At 33.9% G+C, this 22,004-nt stretch overlaps 1 protein-coding gene across 3 annotated transcripts; it reads right to left on the bottom strand.

Moving 5' to 3' along the window:
- Positions 1-711: 711 nt before the first annotated feature.
- Positions 712-21,866, bottom strand: LOC110678781 (zinc finger BED domain-containing protein 4). 3 transcript variants are annotated; one of them, XM_021852124.1, is made up of 8 exons: positions 21,535-21,866; positions 12,213-12,338; positions 11,493-12,146; positions 11,034-11,151; positions 5,955-6,257; positions 5,040-5,764; positions 4,400-4,592; positions 712-1,636 (listed from the first exon to the last, which is right to left on the bottom strand). In XM_021852124.1, the coding sequence occupies exons 3-8, from the start codon at positions 11,721-11,723 to the stop codon at positions 1,188-1,190; spliced, it is 2,019 nt and encodes a 672-aa protein (XP_021707816.1). In that variant the 5' UTR covers positions 11,724-12,146; positions 12,213-12,338; positions 21,535-21,866; the 3' UTR covers positions 712-1,187. The 3 variants fall into 3 exon arrangements, with proteins under 3 accessions (XP_021707816.1, XP_021707817.1, XP_021707818.1); XM_021852126.1 differs by having other exon boundaries at positions 713-1,636; positions 5,136-5,764; XM_021852125.1 differs by lacking the exon at positions 12,213-12,338.
- Positions 21,867-22,004: the final 138 nt, after the last annotated feature.

Below are 22,004 nucleotides of genomic sequence, written 5' to 3'. Positions count from 1 at the left end.
TTACATAATAAATGAACTCTATTTTATTGTCTTATCGCTTTAAAAGCAAGAAAACATTTATGCTAAATAACAAATTATTGTTTTTTATGATCTTTTTTTTTCTTAAATAACTTTGGTTACTGAGTATGTATGCATGTTTCGAAAATCTGTTAATGTAAAGTATTTTTGACTGTAACTAATGAACATGATATGGCAAAGTAGTTTACTCCTGCTTGTGAGAAAAGTTTTTAAGAAATCAAGACCATTTTTTAAATTGGAAAATGTCTAAAAAACTGCATAACTCGATGTTTCACTTCATCATCGAGTCATGGAGGGTTAACTGCAATATTAGTAAAAAGTAATTTTCTTCTTCTTTTGATCAATCATTTTGCAAAGTTAAATATGTTTAGTGAAATGAAGATACATTTGGAGATCGCTGCTTTTTACTAAAATGGAACAATTTGATAGTTTCAGATGTTCTACAAACTGAAGCCCATGAATTTAATTTTGTAGAGAATGGTGCTAAAAAAACAAGATTGATTGGAAAATAACGAAGTTATGAAAATTTCATTTGAGGCTATATTTTGCAACCTTAAAAATCGCTTTCAAGTTTCTTGCGTTTCTTGTAAATCTCAATCACCCCTATTCTTGTTTACGTTCGAATGCTCTTTCGATCGAAAACTGCAAACAACAATATCAAGTGGGTCATGGATTTAAACTAATAGGATTCGATCGTAAGTTGGATCCGCCGAAAACAAGAATGAGGGTGAATGTATTTGGGATCAAACTTCGAGATTTATCTGTAAGGATCGAATTCAGAAGATCATACGAACTTTTGGTTTTGAGAAATTTAAATCAGCCCTTGTGGGTAGATGGAAAAAGAAAGTTTTAGAGGGAGACATATTCTATTCTTGGCACTTTTGATTTGTTTAGACAGGTATGCTTCTTTCTGACAAGCTTTAAACTATTTATTGCGTTCGCACAAATGTTTAATAGTTAAAATCAATCACGCCTTTTTGAAAAACTTCCTTGAAGTGTATTTAATATGTATTGTTTATTGATCATGTTGTCAATATTATAATTCTTAAAAACAAAATAACTGTCTGCCAAACGTTATACACCGCAACGGCGAATTAAATGAACAATTTAACAGGTTCTTGAGTCAATGAGCGCGATTGCATTATATGTTAAATTTTCCATTTCTTTCGTCATTCTGCTGTATTGCATTTGTCAGAGAACCATGTTTCCTCAGACAATGATTGAAGAAACAGAAGCATATCTACATTAGAACCACTAAGCTTATTTCGAGTTTTTGTCAGCAACTGTCCAGCCTTCGAAAATAGGCGTTCCGATGGAACCGATGTTGCCAGCATTGGAAGGAACTGCAGCGCAATTTTATGAAGATTTGGATAGAGCGATTTCATCTTATCCCACAATTCCAAGGGATTGGTCGTTCGAGGGGCCACTGGAGCATTCAGGTATTGCTTCAACTCTATCGGTACCCCACCAGCAGTCTCTACCACAAACGTTTTTGATGACTTCGCCACGAGATTGTCATGAATGGACCACAAGTCTTCCGCATCAGGTGGATTATCCAGCCGGATGGAATCTTCGACGTTCTTTGTGGTTTCGCCAATTTGAGCGCTCAGCAATTTTCCTGGAAATAAAAAAATACGAATATAATTTACCCTTCATAACATGATTTACATACAATTTCTAATCAACAGTATGGTTAAATACAAAATGAAGACATTGACAGATCACAGTATAGTTTTCATGGCTTTCTGGATTTTGCTCTGTTACTTCATGGGCCATACAATTTTGGGCAACTACACGTAATATTAAGGTCTTTATTTCGTCTTTAGTATGATCTTAATGTGTGGAAGGACTAATGGTTTTGGCAGTTTTTTTTTTGTAAATTCCTCATGACATTACACAAAGTATTTACTGTTCGTGTTTTTTCAGTATCTTCTGCAGGAATCAATTCAGATATTTGTAAACAGTTTGTTTTAGATATTGATCTAAAAATTCCTTCGGGAGTGATTTTTATGAATTTCTTAAGAAATCCATCCATCCTGAGAAATTTTCATGGACCTAGATATTCAAGAATTCAACCAGTATTTAACGGAGGAATTTTGGAAGAGTTCGTACAAAATTGTCTTTTTTTAGAATTTCAATAAGAAATTTATTTGATATTACCATTAGAATTTGCACAGAGTCTTTCTAAATTTCTAATGAAATTATTGCAGACATTCATCAAAAAGTTTCCCAAAGAAATCTCTTAAGAAATTTGGCAAGAAAATTTCAAGGATTTTTATTTTAGAAATTGTTGAAGAAATGTTTATAAAAATCCGGGAGGTATTATAGAAGCAACAATAGTAAAGTAACTTCATTACAAAGTGCTAGGTATGCTATTTTGCTCAAATAAAGTAAAAATTTCTGCTGAAGAAAAAAAGAGGAAAGAAATTTGTAAGAAGTAAGATCTTAGATGCAGGGTTTATTGAAAAAAAAAAAAAAGACGGAACGATAATTCTGTAATAAACCTTTGTTAATCTACAGTAAATCTTCTAGAAGTAACAACTGGAGAGATCGGTAAAAAAAATCAATGCAAAAATTACTGGAGGAAAGCCTGAGATAAACGCTATGTGAAAATTACTGCAGTTTTTTTAACTTTGAAATTGTGATAGAAACCTTAGTGGAAGCGATAGAATTTGATTTTCTAGACCAAATTTTGATGAAATTCAAATCACTGGAGAAATGGACGGTTCATTAATTACGTAAGACAATTTTCGAGGTTTTCGACCCCCCTCCCCCAATGGTAAGATTTTTTGTATGAAAATTAAAAATAAATTGTTTTATGAAACTATTTATGTCGACCATTTTTTGAATAAAATCGAGCTGTGAACCACTGGTAGGGGCAATGGGGGCAATATGAGCATACTTCTCTATTTTTTTTGAATAGAGATCATGCGACTAAATGAAGTGGCTCATAATGCCCCGTTAGGTGACTCATAATGCCCCATGGTTAGTGAACCAGAGTTGCTCGCTGTCACTATCAACGCTTAAAATTTGCTGATTTGTACAGGCCAACTGCGATACAATTCGAATCAATCTATATCATATCAACATCACGCTGTCTACTCCATCACAAGTGCATTGATGGCGATAGACTATGGATATCACTGATGGGTTAAGTTTAGCCTTAAACTAAGCAGTTAAAATGGCCATTTACCAGTACGACATTTTTGACAGTGTTGCAGATAGGTTGAAACTATTTGTTGGTCACTGAACAACAGTAAGAGCATGGATAATTACCACGTGATCACTCATTCCGCAGTGATTATGATCTAGAGTGCGATGTCGCATCATTGCTGTTGGTTGTCAAATCAAAGTGATATTGATAGCTCGCAAGTGATAGTGATAGTTTTAGACCATCAGCCATCAGCTGATATGATTGAAATTAGGCAACTCTGTAGTGAACACAAGAAAAAAACATTGTTCTCAAAAACCTTCCTAAATTAATTTTCATGTTGATGTTAACAATCATTATCGACATAACATGGAAGAAAACATTTTATAGTACAAGCACAATAGTTTTTGCTGTTTTCTATGCATTCCATGATGTTTACCTCAGGTGGCCCATATCGCCCCGATCACCCCTACTTAGGTAAATAGTTCGTGATGGCAAAAAATAAAACTCTTAATTTATAATTGTGGAATTAGATTCTATCTCAGTTAGATTAGAAGAAATAATCAGATTTGCCAATTTTTGCGTTACTCAGTATGTAATAACTATTTAATTCAACATTCATCATTTCAATGGTTCATAATCGCAACTTAGTCACCTGGAGGATTAGAGTTTAACCTCTCTTTCCCATGGTAGCACCACTTTTTTTTTTTTTCGACGAACTTGAGACAAATCTAATCAAATAAATACTATGCAATAGTTACATAAATATGATTCTATATACATCAGATTAACCCAATACTCAACTAACTGTTTCAATAGTAAAACTATTGACGAACAATCAATTTACTTTTGAAAAACAAGCTAATTGTTTTCATACTGATTTCGAAATGTATTTCGTCTTCAATTATAATCGATTAAAGTCGTGTCGATTAAAGGGTCAATTGAAACCACGCTTTTATTTATGTTACTCTTGTACCGTCAAACGGGATGACTTAAACACTTTTCAACATCAATCAGTCAAAATTAGGATCTAAACAACATCTTATATTATAAATTCCTTATTGAACTTTTAATGCCAAAAAATTAAATCGACTCATTTTATCACATTGATTTTATAATCCTTAAATATATGCTATTAGTGATTTATAGTGCAACAAGTTAGTGAATTAGTTAGCTAGTGTTGTACATGAAATACGCAATAGATGCATAGATGAGAACTTCATTTATTACCTGCAACCTTCACAGCTTGGGCAGATGCAGCTGCACTCTCGAAATGTATGTTTTTGAATCTCGGATCGAGAAGTGTGCTGACTGCCATCAACTCAACGTCTTCCACGTGTCGGAACTGAAATTCGATCGATTTTACAATTCTGGTTTTTACAACGATGATCTCCGGAGTCTCCAGTGCCATAGAAGAGTATGCCTGTCAAGAAAAATAGGAATGAAAATTTTATTAGTCCTTTCACAGTTATAAAAAAATTAAGATCATTAAAGCAGAAATTGCCACAATACTGCATTAAATAAAATTATTTAAAAACTAACCATGTGCCAACTTGTACTACCAATAATAAAAAAAAAAGGAAATTACGCTGCAAATGAAAGTGAAGTGAAAAAGCATTTAACATTTTACTAACTATTTGAAATTCATCATGAACTGAAAATCGCAATTCCATACATTTGATTAAATTTTCATAAAACAATCTAAATTTAATGTCGATGCAAATAAATGTTATGTGGGTAATGGTTATGTATTAGCAAACACATGTTTGCACCAAGTAAAGTATGAATGACTTTTAAGACACATCGAGGCAAATTGAAAGTGACAAAACATACATGAGGAAATAGGGGAAGTTAATAGGGAATTACGTACTAATTTTAGCAGGCGGACGAGAGGGATGACTTTACTCAAAGTACAATAGCTTTCACCCGACATCTCAACAGTGACCTTATCCAGAGGTTTGAGTACCTTGATGAGTTCTTTCAGTATACCCAGTTCCTGTCCCGACAGCATTGGTGGACTCTTCGGCAAGCTCAATAGTACTGTAGAAACGTGATTCGTCAATAAAATAAATCGCTCGACCATTGACAATATTGAGTTCCATCTTGTTCTAACGTCAAGCATGAGAACTAGACGATGGCCTTCTTTCCTTCCTTCTGTCATTTGCTGTTCCCGTAACATTCGGGATGCGGTTTCGCTGGATTTGAAAAACTTTATGATCAATTTCAATTTCTTGATGACACTAATGACTTCGTAGAACTGTGAATCAGAATCCGGATCAATATATTCGCTGTCATCTTCTTCCTCATCAATCACTGGCTCCAGTCTTGCAGTATACGGTTGTTTGTATATTGGAACCGACTTGCTGGCCACCAGATTTATTATATGACCAAAGCATGGGATATGACGTTTACTGCCAAAGAGTAACTTCACTCCTTTCATGATGTTAGCACCTTGATCGGTTACCACCATCAAAACCTTATTTTCGGTTATCTCCCATTGATCACAGATGTGTTTCAAGGTGTCAGCAATGTTCTCACCGGTTTTGGAATCATCAAACAGCACAACTCCTAACATACAAGATTCGATCTTGTTCTCTGCAAATCCAATAAAAAATGTTATTATCAACAAAGACAAATACATACAAAGACACCAAATTATCAACAAAGACAAATAGACGTAAAAGTTAGAACATTCACAAATTCAAACTACTCTCTTAAAAAATATCGCCCAAAACAATATTTCATGAAAGAAATACCAAACTAAATAAAGAATATTCAAAATTACCATGTACAAAATGTCCTGTGACGCCCAAATAACTTTTCATATGCATCATCTCGGTCCAGATGTCAGTTGTCAAGCAGATGTGTGGCTGAGCTTGGAGTTTTTTTCTCATCAGTTGTCGCATCTTCTGTTCCTTGTCGTGCAACAAAGATGTAAATTTGGTTTCACCCGGGACTTTGTACAACGGGCAGATCGTTTGCATCAATCTTCTGAATCCACGCTTTTCGACGGTATTCAACGGAAGTCCATCCTTCGTTACCATGTACATAACGGAGCTCGTAATACTTTCAAATTTTTCGCCGCCGGCTGAAATGACATAACAAAGTACCGTATCATAAGATACGGAAGTTGTATTGACTTCAAATTGTAATAATTTTAATTACATTTAATTAATATGGATGTTCAACTATTTCAAGGTACAAAATTCTAGGTCTAGGAAAAGAACGACAGTGTTTGATGAAACACCCCAATGTTATCCCCCATAAGAATGAGCAAACCCGCGGTACTGGTTTTTGGGGAGATGGTTTTCGGGGTAATGGTATTCGGCGAAGTGTTATAGGACTGGTTGATTTAACTATATGGTATGATTGGTTCAACTACACAAAACAGTTGAATTAACTGTAGATATGATTGATCCAATATTAATATACAATCATAACAATGGTATTATTATTGTTGATTTTGTGTTGTCAAAACCTTTCCAAATCTTCTTTATCGATATTGCAAAAATGAGACAAAGTATGAATAAATATGAGAGCAGGAATCAAATGAGAGTCCATCAACTCACATCTATTCAAACAACGTTCGTTGGTAAACAACCGTTTTTTAGAGTACAGCTCATAGTGCTTCAAGGTAATAATGTTTAGAAGGCTTATTCAACAATAATACAGTCATCTCTCCCTTACTCGATATTGAAGGGACCATCGAGTTAGGGAGGCATCGAGTTACAGAACACAAAATTAATGCAACTGCGATCCAAGGGACCATCGAGGTAGCCATGAAAACCAACTTTTACTATGGTTCTCTAACTCGATATCGAGATACGAAATATCGAGTAAGGGAGAGATGACTGTATAACTGAAATATTCATGTGATGGAAGACATAAACAGAAACCGAAGCGATTTGGCAAACCATACTGTCAGTTTAGAAGTAAAAGAAGTGACAATAATTCTCCAACCATTCTGTGTTATTTTATTATCGAATCCCCCTAACCTAAACTTTCAAATAACCATATGGGTTTGACTTGTATATGCACTGTTTGTATACAACTAGTTTGAAAATCACAAAATGAGTATTGTCCAATCCGGACCTTTTGATATGGTTCAATACGGACCTCTTGATTTTCAACAAGCACTCAGTCTATTTCAAAAGATCCACCCCGTGAAACTCTTCTCGACTTGGTAGAAAATCACAGAAATTGTAATATTGATCAATGGTGCCATTGTTTCTGTTGTGGTCAAGAAGAATTCTTCGAAAAAATCTAACAAATACGGTAGATCACCAACAAATAAAGGAATCAATATACCAGCTACTTGAAAAGCATAATCAATACCACAACCTACTTTGGATATACCTTTGCAAAATAGTTTGACAATACGAAACAAAAAATGCGTTTAATGTTTAGTGCTGAGAACATTCAGTCAACTTTCCCCTACCCAATTAAAAAAGAGTTTTGAACTTCAAAATTTGAAGTTTAGCTTCGCTCTATAATCACTTTAATACTTTGACCCTTAAATGTATGTCGATACTTCTCCAACAACATGCCCGAGACTTGATACTGTCTCTTTCAATTTGCCGTACAAGTTCACCTTTTCACGCCTCGTTTTGAAATGTTGAAAATTCACTATATTCTAAATGGTCTTTATAAATATATATATATATATATATATATATATATATATATATATATATATATATATATATATATATATATATATTTATATATATATATATATATATATATATATATATATATATATATATATATATATATTTACAATCGAGTTAGGGAGAGTTGACTGCACTCAATTTTCACCCTGTTTCTGAATTTCTCCTTTTTTTTTAATGAAATTCACATTTTACTGAGCTAGTTCTGATTTGAAAATTGAAATTTTTATTTTTTATGCTTGCGTTTATAGAAGCAGTCCAATTAGCTTTGATACCAAACAAATCGGAGTTATATCACTGTTCGACAAAACAATTTTTTTGACTGGATCAGGGACGCGGTTATATGGGTCTTGAAGTGCAAGAAAAGTGTAGAAAGAGGCCGTTTTCAAATGATTTGCAGCACCCCTGGATTAGTTTTTGACAAAGTTTGAAAATTTTGCATTTTTCATCAAAAAAAGCGTGATAAGCAAAATATCAATATATTTTCAAATTCAATTATTCAACCATTGAATTAGTCAAATCAATATTTTTTACCCTAGATCGCTTCAGGGAAACGTGCACCATTTCAGAAAAATATTGGCATCATTTTTATACAGTTAACTCTCCCTTACTCGATATTCTGTATCTCGATATCGAGTAAGAGAACCATAGTAAGAGTTGGTTTTCATGGCTACCTCGATGGTCCATTGGATTGCATTTGCACTGGTTTTGTGTTCTGTAACTCGATACCTCCCTAACTCGATGGTCCCTTCAATATCGAGTAAGGGAGAGTTGACTGTATATGAATTTGGAATGTTAACGATCATTAAACAAGCATACGAGGATGTGCACCATATAAATACTACTTATTTTTCTATTCCACCCATCTGGTTCATTATATAATAATTATTATAGGTTCAAGAAGATGCTTGATTAGGATTTAATTTTTTGCTCCATTTTATAAAGCAATGAGCAATGCAGTCCAGTAACATTTGAGTTCAACAAGGATACGACTACGGAAAATTTATGTGTCTGTGATGTGATGTGATGTGAATATATGGGCTGGTTGGTCTAATAAACTCTCAGCAGAAATACAAAATTTATATAGGTTGGACACTGACATGTAAGTGGTCTTACATGCGCTTATCGGTTTATCAGGAGACGATGTCTGTAAAAAAATGTGATAACATTGTTATTTGCAATTTCTAAATATTTCGATAGGTACTCATTAATAATTGTTTACTTATCGTGACATTCATATTCCTCGGAATATCCCTAGGAAAATTACAGAATACACCCGATTCTGTTTTTGCACGGGGGATGCGTACCGACGTTTCATGCAAAAATAAGGTTTTGGTGGAAAAAAATGTATGGAAACTTTTTTTGCACGGCCGTGTAAAAAAAATCCGTGCAAAAACAGAATCGGGTGTAACATAAATTAGCAACAAATAATTTAGTAATCATCATTATCACATTTTTTGCGAAAGCCGCTCAGGCAGGCATGAGCTCTTTTTGATTCAGTCTGTGCACAATACTTATCATTTGTGAAAATTGATTTAGTGGTAACATGCCTGCTTCTTACTTGTAAGATGAAACAATTTCTGGTTAAACCATTTCCGATATTTTTTTATTTTTCGGTTCTAAATTTCAAATGTTTTTTGGCAATTTTAATCAAACTTTCAGTTTTGAGATTTGGAATGAATTTCACAAATAATTGCGATATATTCAAAATGAGTAAAACACTTGTTTTTCTATGTCTTCTTGTTTAAAGAAAGAAAAATAGAAATTACGTGAAGTTTCGCAAAATTGTTTATCACAAATGTATGGATAAATTGTTTCTTCACTTAATTGAAAAGCATTTTTACTCGTTTCGAGGATATGGGAATGGGGGCTCATAAATGGACACGTTTGTCCTTATATGGGAGACGAGTTTAAAATTAACCTTAATGGTCGACTTCTTTATGTTTCCAATATGCTTACAACTAAACCCATTTGAAGAAAACATCCCATTGAACAAGAAACTAACGCTCCATTTGAAAGTTTGATTAAAATTGCTGAAAAATATGTAAAATGTAGAACCAACAAAAAAAATCGGAAATGGTTTAACCAGAAATTGTATCATCTTACAAGTAAGAAGTAGGCCTGTTACCACTAAATCAGTTTTCACAAATGATTAGTATTATGCGCATACTGGATCAAAAAGATCTCATGCCTGCCTGAGTGGCTGTCAAATGTTGTTACAAAAAATGTGGAAATGTTGATTACTGAATTATTGGTTGCTATTTTACGTTAGTCTGTAATTTCTAGGGATATTCTGATAACAAATGGACCTCACGATAGGTAATCTATTCTTAAGGTGATTTTAAAACGAAGCCAAACTTCGAATTTTCAAGTGCACAAGACGAGAAAATCTGACAACAGTTCGCTTTGAAAATTAATCAAAATGCTTGCTTGCTGGTGGTGACCAATGGGATAGATTTTCAACTGCGGAGCGCTGTTTGGTTCTCAAGTCTTGTGTTCTTGAAAATTTGAGGTGTGGCTTCGTTCTATAATCACCTTAAGGCCGGCAAAGGAAGGCCCGTTAAGTGTTAAACGTTCTGATATGCAAAATGGCTCCTCCTCAATCACATTGACAAGAAAAAACTTGTTAGTATTTACAACCATGCTTATATATGAAGTTGAAAAATATTTGAAGTCAAATTTCAGAGAACAATTGAAGCAAAATAAACTTTTTTACCATTAAACAGATTCCAAAGAGGTGTATATAATTTTGGTGAAATATGCTTATCGTCAGATAACAAGGGGGTGTCTATTACACCCTGTGCGTTAGAACAGTTAACAGTTAGAACAAACAGCTTAGAATCCAAAAACTGATGAAATTCCAGTCGATCACGCTTTGAACGATCATTTCAAATTCCATATGTTATATACCTCACAAACAGATGCGCGCGTCACACTAGCGCTTTCTATGTGACCCGTCACACATAATCGTGTTTGTGCAAAATGGTCACTAATGTGGATTGTTCAAAGTGAAATCATTCTACGTGTTTCATCTGTTTGTCTGTGATTAGGTATTATGGTTCATCAGACTATGTTTTAAATTAATTATTGTTCTAGCTGTTACTTTTGTTTGTCTGTACTATTTCTTAAGATTAGTGCATTTGTGACGACCAGTCACTGTTATGGTAACCAAAGTAGCAAAGAAAAGAATTTACCTTCGAAAGACATCGGTCTATTGAATGCCTCGGATACTGTTTGCTGACGCAGTCCAAAGTTGTAATTTTCTTTCGTGTCTAGTTCCACTTTTGATTTTCTGGTTACGTTACATTCGTCCTAAAAAACATAGAAAAAATAATGATTTACACAAAATTTTCGAAGAAAGGAGATAAATTTGAGATACTTAGAAATTTACGTACAGTTCGAATGTTTTAGAAAAACGAAGTGTTAAAATACAATAGCCTCTAACAAAAATGACCATCAAATTTAGGGAGATAAAATTTCAAGTTTTGTTGACAATTGAAGGTTTTTTTTTAAATAATTACAGAATTGTAGACAACAAGGAAGCAAATTTGCGTGATGAGTTTTTTGTGGAATTATTGTAGTCTAAGCAAAAAAAGGAAGGAATATGAGAAAAGACCTTCAATCCTTATACAACTAATTCTCTTAGTTCTTACCTCATCCTCATCGGACGAAAGATCCGATGTTTCTGCTTTGTCAGTATGTTTCTGCTTTGTTTGATCGATGAACTCCCTCATTTTGTGTTTGAGTTTAAGATGATTTTTCAAGTTTGTTGTGTTTCCACAAAATTTAAGGTCTTTTCTGCACAAATTGCAGAGTGCAGTGCTCTTATTTATTTTTGTAAAATGTCGCCAAACGGCACTAATTTTTGTTCTTCCTGTTGCCATTGTTTTTTTTTGATAGCCACTTCCCAATTGCAGGCGTTTCCGCACGCTTTCTATTATGTTGCTGATGTTGTTGTTGTGGATTACGCAGTGAGTTTGATGCTTCAAACGAAGTTAGTGATTGCTGCTTGGAACGCTTCTGTTCCGGGGATGCTAGTGGTGATGGCTGATGATGACGAGGAGATGGTGATAACGGATGGTTGTAAAACGAAGGCGGCGTTATGTGGAACAAATCAGGCGATTCCTTCCGATGTGGTGGGAGAATGGGAAGTGGTGATTGACGAGTTGGTGGTGACGATGGGCGACGATCGAGAGATGTTTGCTGATTGCCAGGTGTAGGAGACAATACTGGTTCGGGTGAGCGATTTAACTGAATCAACAAATCATCTATATCCGTTTTTATTTCCAGCGCAAGAGTCTGTGCGTCTGTGAAAGAGATAAAGGAGCATACTTACTTTCTTTTTACTAACTACTAGCTAACTAACAACTTACATAACACGGTATGCAGCAAGTTGTTGATTAGGTGTACTAGCTGTTGATGCTTTTCGCGTTGATCCTTAATTTTTTTTAAAATGGTATCGTGGGGATGCATGCCGTATCGTCCAAGAGTATTTTAAGCTATAAAAAAAATCCTTGACTAAGGGTCGATTTCTTCACTCTCGCTTAGGCCTTAAACCTAGTTTAACTATATGGGTAAGCGTGGTTTACGGCTTAAGCCATGGTGAAGAAATCGACCCTAACACGAACAAAAAACACGGAAACAAGTTTTTGAAGCAGAAACTTCTCTAAAGCTTCTTCGTGTGATAAACCTAATTTCGTGTGAACCTAAGGTTCGTGTGAACCCAAACTTTTGCACGATACATACATACTAAGGGGTAAACCCAAACTTTTGCACGATGACTTGAATGACTGTTTCATTGATTTTGAATAGTTTTCAGATTTTTCCGCAAAAAATCGTGAGTGCTCTTCAAAGAATATAAGATTACGATTCTAATGACACCTTGTTTTTAAATTTTGGTCGATCCAATGCTGAGGAAATTAGCTGTTTTTTCAGTGTATTTTCTGAAAAATGTCACAATTTTAAATAAAAATTTAGTATACAAAATTCAAAACATGTTTTTGGAAACATACTTACGAAGTAAGAATAACTCTTAAACTTTTGAATGCGGCTTAGAGAGTTTCAATTGGACGTGTAATCACAGAGATATGGACAGAACACTCGAGGGGGTGTACACAAACTTTTGCACGGGAGTGTATCTATCCTTCGACTTTTATTAAAGTTATAGTATAGTATTGTGTTTATTAAAGGCGATGCAAATAAATGAAATGCGTCTGAATTTTTAGAAGTTCACATAGTTTTTTTAACCTCATTATTCTCAAAATCTGAAAGCAGATTTAATGACATATATCCCATTTTAAATCACATACTGATATAACTGTTTTTTTTTCGATCCTAAAATTATTCTAGCATAAAAGCCCCATACGGCCTACTTTGTTTCCTTCACGACAATGAAACGTATGTATTGACTAGTCGTGGACAAAAAATTAGTTGCCATCATCTGCCAGCTCATGGATTATCCAGGATTTGTAAAACACTATTTTTGGACTGTTTTTACTAAAGGTATCATTAAATCTAAAATTTTGCTAGTAAATGTTGGTTTATTACTTTTTTATTGTTCAGCTTTGCAAACTCGATGACAAAACATTTTTATCCATTTTTTTATATGAAAAACAAAATGGTCAAAATCGATTTTTTAACTGTTTTCACTAAAGTGCCTACAGCGCCACCCACGTCAGTGATAGAGTGTAAGTGTCTTCGGAAGAAATGTCAAAAATGCCTCAACGAATAATTTTGCAGAAGAAAGTTTTTTTTGCTAGGACGCTCCTAGTTTTCACTTATCTAGATCAAATTTGAATGAGTCAAAATGTAGTACAAATTATTCCAAAATATTTTATCGAAGACAGAAAACCTCTATGATGCAGAGTACTAGAGGTTTTGGCCGTCGAAAACAGCGATCTGCCCCAGTGCACGCCCTTTGCCCGTGTAGGGGGATTAGGGGCATAATGAACACCCGGGGCGAAATGGACACCCCGTCAATCTCTGAGAAATGCATACTTCATCAAAAGTTCGTACACTGCATGAAATCTGTATTGCATTAGAAATGTTTGATGGCAAAAAAGTTTTTGTTTTGCTTCAATTGTCCTTTAAAATTTGATTTTAAGTTTTTCTCTGCTTAGTATTGGCATATAAGCAAGGCGGTGGGAGAATCTCATTTTTGAGCAAATAACGAACCTAGAAAGGTTCTTTTTAGCTCTTATGATAGAAGGAGAGCCCTTTGACACATCGGAACGACTGACAGACATTAAATATTTTGGAATCATTAAAGTTCATGCAAGTGTTCATTTTACCCCGATACCTTTTTACTAGCCTTGTTTAAGGCCTAATTTTCTATCTCACTATTCTGGCATATGATATGATTTTTATAACCATGAATGAATGTAGCACGTCGTACTGATATTGAACTTGAAAACTAGGCGGGAGTAATTTGCAAACATGTCATTATATGGTCTTAAAACAAGCATTTGCTTGATGTGTCCATTATGCCCCGAATTCCCCTACATAAGAAAATTGTTTACTTAAAAAATTGCAAAGTATTGCAGTAGCATGTCGTCAAGAAGTATAATTGTAAATGTGCAATTGAGAACAGTAATCTTGTCACTGTCCTGTAAGTCGCATGATCGATATCTCTTCATCGATCCTCTCTTCGGTGTGTAAAGGTGACATGATGCAAATTTGTCAGCATTTATTCACTTTAGGACGCAAGATTGCATCGTTGCTAAACGGTCTAAAATGAAAACATGATAATAAACTTGCATCTTGGTACTACAGATTCCTATTAAAATTCCTTCCGAAATTCGGTGTGAAATTTCTAAAAGAAGTCTTTAAAGAACTCTTCTAAGATTTTTTCCAGTCATGTGTCCGGAAAATCGTCAAAGAAATTTCTACAAATTATTGGAGAAATACTTAAAAGGAAAATTCGTTTCTAAAGACATCTTAAAATAATCTCTGATAAAACCACTGTGGAAATTCCTTATGAACTCTTGCAATAATGTCTAAAAGAAGCTTTGGGCTTAAATGTTGTACAAATCAGAGAGATTTAAATTACTAGAAAATGTTTGAAAATACCGGGTACCCCCGTTGGTTTGACCACATTTAATCTGAACACTTTTTAATCTATATCCCGCTAATTTGCACATCGTTCTGATTAAAAATGGTTCAAACGTCATTTAGCTCATGGAACGGAGTGAAGTGAGATGGAACGCTGTGGAACGGAACGCAGAATCAAAACAAAACAGTGAAAGAGGTAACCAGAAACACGTTTCTAGGGTTACTAGATGTTCAAATTAATAATGAACCCTGATGGTTTGCATGAGGTACCGTTCAAATTAGCGGGGGTGCACGGTAACTACATGAGTAGTCCCTGGGTGAAAGGTAGGAACTCCAGAAAGAATCTTTGAAAAATCTGCTGTTCTAGCAACAACTGGAGAAAGGAAGGATTAGTGAAAAAATATTTGGGATAAATGCTGTGCGAGTATCTGGGAAAGTTTTCTGAGTAATCCCTGTGAAAATTGCTGGTATTAAAGAGCTGATTGCGGTCAGACAGCAAAATATTTGGACTTTTTTTGACAAAAATGTTCAAAATAGTAAACAAAAAGTGACCTAAAGGTAGCTTCAAAACTACAAAAAATAGTCGTTAAAATGACTAGAAATGAAAAATCTTGAAATAAGAATGTAGATAACTACAGTAATTTGAAAAATTTCTTAACAGTTATCTTTGTGGGATAAGACTTGATTGCCATAATGGGAGATTTCACTTCACATTTTTTTTACTATTTTAAATTTATTATTTCCGTCGGAAAAACTCGTAGTTTGTAAAATACATGAACGATGGGAAACAAAGTCGAGATAGAATTTTTAGCGAAATTACTGTTTATAAGCAACTTACTGGCTTAAAAAATAAATTGTGACAGAATCTAAAGTTAAAAATAAAAATTGAATAGAAACTCAGGTATAGAAATAGAAACTATACCTATGGCATAATTTCTGCAAAATAAAACCCTTTCTTCCACATAAAAAGTAACTCAAAAGGCAATTGATTTTAACAAAATCTAGACAAACCGAATCAAATTAATGCTACACGGGAAAAAATATGCGGTAAAAAATACTATTTTAGCTGACTATGCCCATTCTTGAAACTACCATGGAATTTCAGACAATTACCATGTTTGCGGGACATCCCACCACATTACTGGTACATATGACAGGAATCATTTTCATCAATCTAAATTTGACTACAGACATGGTAAAATCAATCAAGAAATTAAAAAAAAGCACATTTCTGGTCTGCTGAAAATTGTCGGTGCGAGCGCTTATGTTAACCCCCTAAAATGTTAGTTTTTACCGCACAATTTTTTTGCGTTTGTGCATACGTATTTAAAAAATGATTATGTGGGCACTTAACATATCTACATTTCAACTGAAAGTTTTAGTAAATTAATTATTGAAAACAATCATATTACTCAGTGACGACTCAAGTTTATCTGTTCTACAATCCTGGAAATGACTAATTTTCCATACTTAAATAAAATAGTAAGGATTGAAATAGTCTATTTATAAATCTCTATTTGTTAGAATGATATTTGTGGATAAAACTCATGAACAGGTATATTTGACAACAGGAAACTGCCACTGCATTGATGATTAATTATTACAATTATTATTACATGATACAATGTTTAAGCATTTATTATAGAAACGTTTTTTTTTTGTACATAAATAGTTGAAGAAAAAGAAACAATGTAAAAATGGAAACTTATTTGTTGTAATTTCTAAACAATTTTTTTTTTTTCAGTAAAATTTGTACTTGCTTTTGAAGATCAGGACAAATACAGTCTCTGACTTCGGAGCTTTTGATGAAATTCTTTTAAAAGGGAAGGTTTAAGATTCCTTCTATAATTGCAGATTACTGTAGAAAGTTCACGAGCAATTTATTTAGCAGGTTAAATATTTCGGCCAGAAATTTCGGGCCATGTCATTTCCTAAGTTTTGCAGCATCTTTCATATAATTTGTCTTTGTAAAAAGTTTTACTTTCTCCTTCATAAATGTCATAGAAACGAAATATTCGGCTGAATTCACTCAGAAATTCAGCCAGGAACCACTATTTTCTTGACAAATTGATTTCCCTCCAACTTAATTAAATTTGAAATATTTATTGTACATAAATCAAGATGTAGTGATTCTTTATTCCATAGCATAAAAAAATGTTACGAACAGTGATTCAGTTTTTTTGCAATAATGCAAAGAGAGCAACAATGAAGAGAAACCATCAATGCTGATTAACCCTTATGAAGAATCAATGCTGTTTGTTTTTGAAAAGATGAGTTTTCAATTTCAATTTCAGTGACAATTTTTCTGAAAAAAGTGACTTTAGCGACTTTTTGTTTCAAATAGCGACCAAGTCACTGAAAAAAGACTCGCAACAACCCCTGTAGTATTATTACCTTTACGTTGGATTTCTTGGAGTAAATTTTGGAGAACTTCTACTAGGCATCCCTTGAAAAATCTATGAAGCCATTTCAGGGTGTCTACTCATTTACAGAAATGAAATTCCCTGAGATTTCCAGGTTTTAAAAAATAATTCCAGGATGAGCAAATCCCTCAAAATACCCAAATACAGTGGGATTCCGTTTTTGGCAACAAAGTTGAAATTTTCAGTTGCCAAAAACGGAACCGTGCCAAAATCGGAACCCATTTTTTTAATTTCAAAAATATCATTTTGACGTTGTTCCATCATAATTATGTAACCAAATGATGGCAGACTTCCGAACGGTCCATTTCAAAGTAGATTTCCGTAGGATATGACTATGTTATTAATCTGAAGATCCGTCATATTTATTTTGACAGACGTTCTACACACTTTTTATAGCTGAAATATCTTCAATGCTATTTTATAAACTTTATGTATACTATTTGTATACCTAGGTCATGTAAAAACAATAATCGCATAAGTGACCTTTGTTCAAGAATAGAACAATTCCTCAAAGTAGTATAAGAATACAGAAATTTCATTGGAAGCGTATTAACAAAAAAAAAGTTCTAGGTATTACAAAACTGAATGATTCTAGTTAAATAAACTTACAGAAAAAACGGTTTCTATTTTAATCCCAAGCGTCAAATTTGACAATATTCGATAATTTTAAAATGATTATTTTAAATTAAATTTCTTGCACAGTAAGGCATCTGATATCAAATGATTGATTTGACAGTCAAAGAGCACACAAAAACAGCTGAAATCATTTGCTGTACCAATCATAAAAATATTATATATTTTGGAACATAATATTGACTAAGCGTTCAATAGGAACATCAAAGAAATGTGGGTTTCGTAGCCGTGAGGTTAGCGGAGTCAATCGTTTAGGTGTATTGTACTACGGAGTGTTGGTTCGATTTCGTGGAGGTTCGCCCCTGTCGGAGGAATCTTTTCGTCAAACAAAAATTCTTCATCTTCAATGAATGATTGTTGCGTGTGTCCGTTGTATAATATAAGTGCATTTGGTTTAAGACGGTGTATATTGTCTTTTAAATAAGGATGAAAAAATCCTCTGCAAATTATTAATGGTATAGAACCCGTTTGTGTTCTAAACTAGCTGGCTAGGATTCCACAGAATCTTGCTTAGAATTCTTTGGATCTTACTTATGAGCCAGGTAGGAATTGACATCTACCCAAGAGCTTGCTAATATTTATTTATTTATTTATTTAGGTTTACATCAACAGACTATGTATAGTCCCAATGATATTAAATAATTTTGAAGATAGCGCTCAAACTTTCAAGATTCCGCTGTGATATTGCTGAAAACTCTCAAGTTTCCGATCGAGATTCTCAAAAATTTATAAGGACTTTCCAGAGTGCCACTAGCAATCCTCACATCCCGCTGGAAACCTATTCAGAGTCTTCAAGATCTCACCAAAAAATATTCAAAATACAATTAAGAATCCGCAGTATTCTTCTAAAAATTCACAGGCTGCTTTAGAAATCTTAGAAGTTTACAAGGAATCAACAGATTTTGCGCAGCATCCACAATATACATTCTCAGGTTCCCGCAAGAAACCCCTAAGTAATATTCGATAGGAATTCCCAAATTTCGCTCAGTATTTCCAAGACTTCGCTGAAAATCCTTAGAAGCTCAAACATAGGAGTCATAAAACGTAAGGATTCTCCAGAATCCAGTTAGACAATCCCTAGACCCAGCCAGGGGTCACCAGGATCTCGTAAGGAACATTTTGATAATTTCATGCGGCAGGCATACTTGAATTGAATCTTGATATGGCACGTAATATACTCTAGCTTGAGTAATACAGGAATATAATGTTGGATCGTTTCTTAAAAAATGATTTACTTCTTTTGCTATGGCATGTTCTACAATTCAATTCTACAATAAAAAGAACATTGAGTTGAAATGGCGAAACGAAATTGTAGATTGAAAATCTGTGTGATCTTTAGACTTTTTGTTTCTCTTATGTCAATGTTGCTTTGTTAAGAAAAGCTGTTCCAAATCTGAAAAAAAACTGACTTTCACTAATAACAATTGTCTACCGGCATACTCAAGTGGGCTGGTAATAAAGCGTGACTAAAATAAACGACACAATAATATTTACAGAAAAATACAAACTTCAATGATATTGAAAAATGTTGCCAAAAACGGATCCATTTTGTTGCCAAAATCGGGGGGTGCCAAAAACGGAGCATGCCAAAAACGGAGCGTGCCAAAAACGGAATCCCACTGTAGTCAATTTTAGTTGGCAAAAAACTTTTTTTAAATGAAAAGTATCCTTGAAAATAAATTTATTGAACAATAAATTTCAAAGTATTTTTCGCTTCAAAAAAAAAAACAATTATCGGTGTTGTTTTTAGTATATACAGGAAAAAGGCGATTTTTATTTAAGGTGAAGATGAATCGAAGCCAAACCTCAAATTTTCAAGAGCACGAATCTGGAGAACCAAACATCCGTTTAAGCTGAAAACATAATCGATTGGTCACTAGCTGGTAGTGACCAATCGATTAAATTTTCAGCTCAAACGGGTGTTTGGTTCTCCAGATTCGTGCCCTTGAAAATTTGAAGTTTGGCTTTGATTCATTTCCACCTTAACTGCCACGAAAATCAAGAATGTTTACAAATGATCTGAAAGTGTCTTAAATCATCAGTCATAAAAAAATAGTCAATTCGATTTAAAGGAAAAAATATTATTTCCCTTAAAATGGGATTCAGGATTTCTGGAGAGCGTTTCGGTATTTTTTTCTTTGGGGAAATCAGGGTTAGTAGTATTACCGTGTTACAAATAAAAGCTTTATAGACCTAAGGCCCTGTTTGAAATTTCTTATGACATTACGACAAGTATAACAGCTCGATTTAGTATAGATTTCTTTCACATATTACTCTGCAGATCTCTTCATGAGTTTGTTTTGAGATTTGTCACGAACTTTCTTAGTAATTGTTCCATGAATCTTGTTTTATATATCTTCAATAATTCAATCTGGGTTTATTCCAAGGATAATCACATCAGGAATCATCCATCTAAAAGAATATTCCATTGATTTCCCTAGGACTTCCTCCAGCATTCCCGTTTAGAGCATCTTCAAGAATGCAAAATACCTATTTTTTTTAACATTCCTTAAAGAAGTCTTTAAATATTTTTTCATCCAGTGAAACATAAAGAAATTTTTTTAGATGTTTTGGAGAAAAAATTAAAAAAATCTGCGATGAATCCTAGAGTAACCTCAAATGAAGCTTATGTGAGTTCTAAGTACTCCTTATTCCTCGCGAGATCCCAGAACTTGTGGATTAGTTGCCTAAAAGCCTAATAGTTATAATATAATTTTGCATCAGAATTCACTGCAAGCAGATTAAAAAGGGATTTTAGAGATAATTTTTATTAAAAAAGACTTTAGAGACCATAACCAAAAATAGAGACTTGCACAGTAATCTAGACTCTAAAAGAAAATTTGCTCACTTGAGAAATGTAATATTTTTCGTGTCTATTGTAATTTTTGATCTTTCCTTACAAAGTTTATTATTTTGGTATAATAGACAAAAATACATTTTTGTAAAATTTTTTGATTTTTTTCAACTTATCAACTGCTTATTAACGACACCTAATTGGAGCTGTACTTGCCTTTACCAATTTGCTAATCTTAAGTGTCCTTGTCTAAATATGTTTTACGCTAATTAATTAAAAATCGTTGAAAAGACTGAACATGTCAACTAGCGTTTTTATAGCGGCGCAGCCGAAAATTTTTTAAATTGAGGACATTTTTTGTCACAAAAACGACATTTTATACTGTTTCAAAATAATTTCCCTGAGTGGAGCCGAAATTCCCTGAGAATTCCAGGTTTTTCCAGGTTGAATAAAATTCCCTGATAATTCCAGGTTTTTCCAGGTAGTAGATACCCTGCATTTTTACATGAATTCACGGGAGAATTGGTGTAACAATTTATATGAATTTCTAAATGCAGCTTCGAGGAGTGGTAAATTCAGCTGTATTTTTAAATGATCGTAAATGGGATAGTGAGGATAAAGAAATAATGCACATTGATTCCCGCAAATAATTATCCAAATGTAAATCTAACCTCGAACAGAGGCCGCGAAATCAAATGGAACCATCTGATTTCGCGGTCTCTGTTTGTGGTTAGATTTCAGTTTGTGCTTTATCTTGGTTTTAATTTTTTGCACTTTATAATTTAATAAACTTACCATTGAACTGTTCACTTCGGAACGCGATTAGAAATTCCGGCGATTGAAAAAAATTACAGCTTACAAAAGATTAGAGACACGCACTAGGAACGACGACGCACTGCACTACTTCACACGAATGACTGAGACTGACAGAAGAACAGAGCAACAGAGCAAGAACAGTTTTCGTTGCACATGGTGGTATGTAGAGAATGGACAGAGAGAGAAAATATTTTGGAGGGAAAACATGACACTAACTAGGATTGGGCATTTTTTTGCGATAATCGACAAAAATAATCGACTTCAATTAATCGATTATTTCGATTATTGAGCGATTGCGCAGTCGATGAAAAATTAATCGATTAATGAGTCAATTAATCGATTAATCGAAATAATCGATTAATTTGCGACAACCCTACCTACACTGCAGTTGAAGTTGGTTTGGTTTCACTTAACACAGGTTTGCTGCAAAAACCGTAAGTTTTTCTCGT

Source organism: Aedes aegypti, chromosome 3 (assembly GCF_002204515.2).
Source record: "Aedes aegypti strain LVP_AGWG chromosome 3, AaegL5.0 Primary Assembly, whole genome shotgun sequence".
In the NCBI taxonomy this organism is placed as follows: Eukaryota; Metazoa; Arthropoda; class Insecta; order Diptera; family Culicidae; genus Aedes; species Aedes aegypti.
The sequence above is the reverse complement of the archived record's forward strand: the minus strand, read 5'-3'. Positions and strand labels throughout refer to the sequence as shown.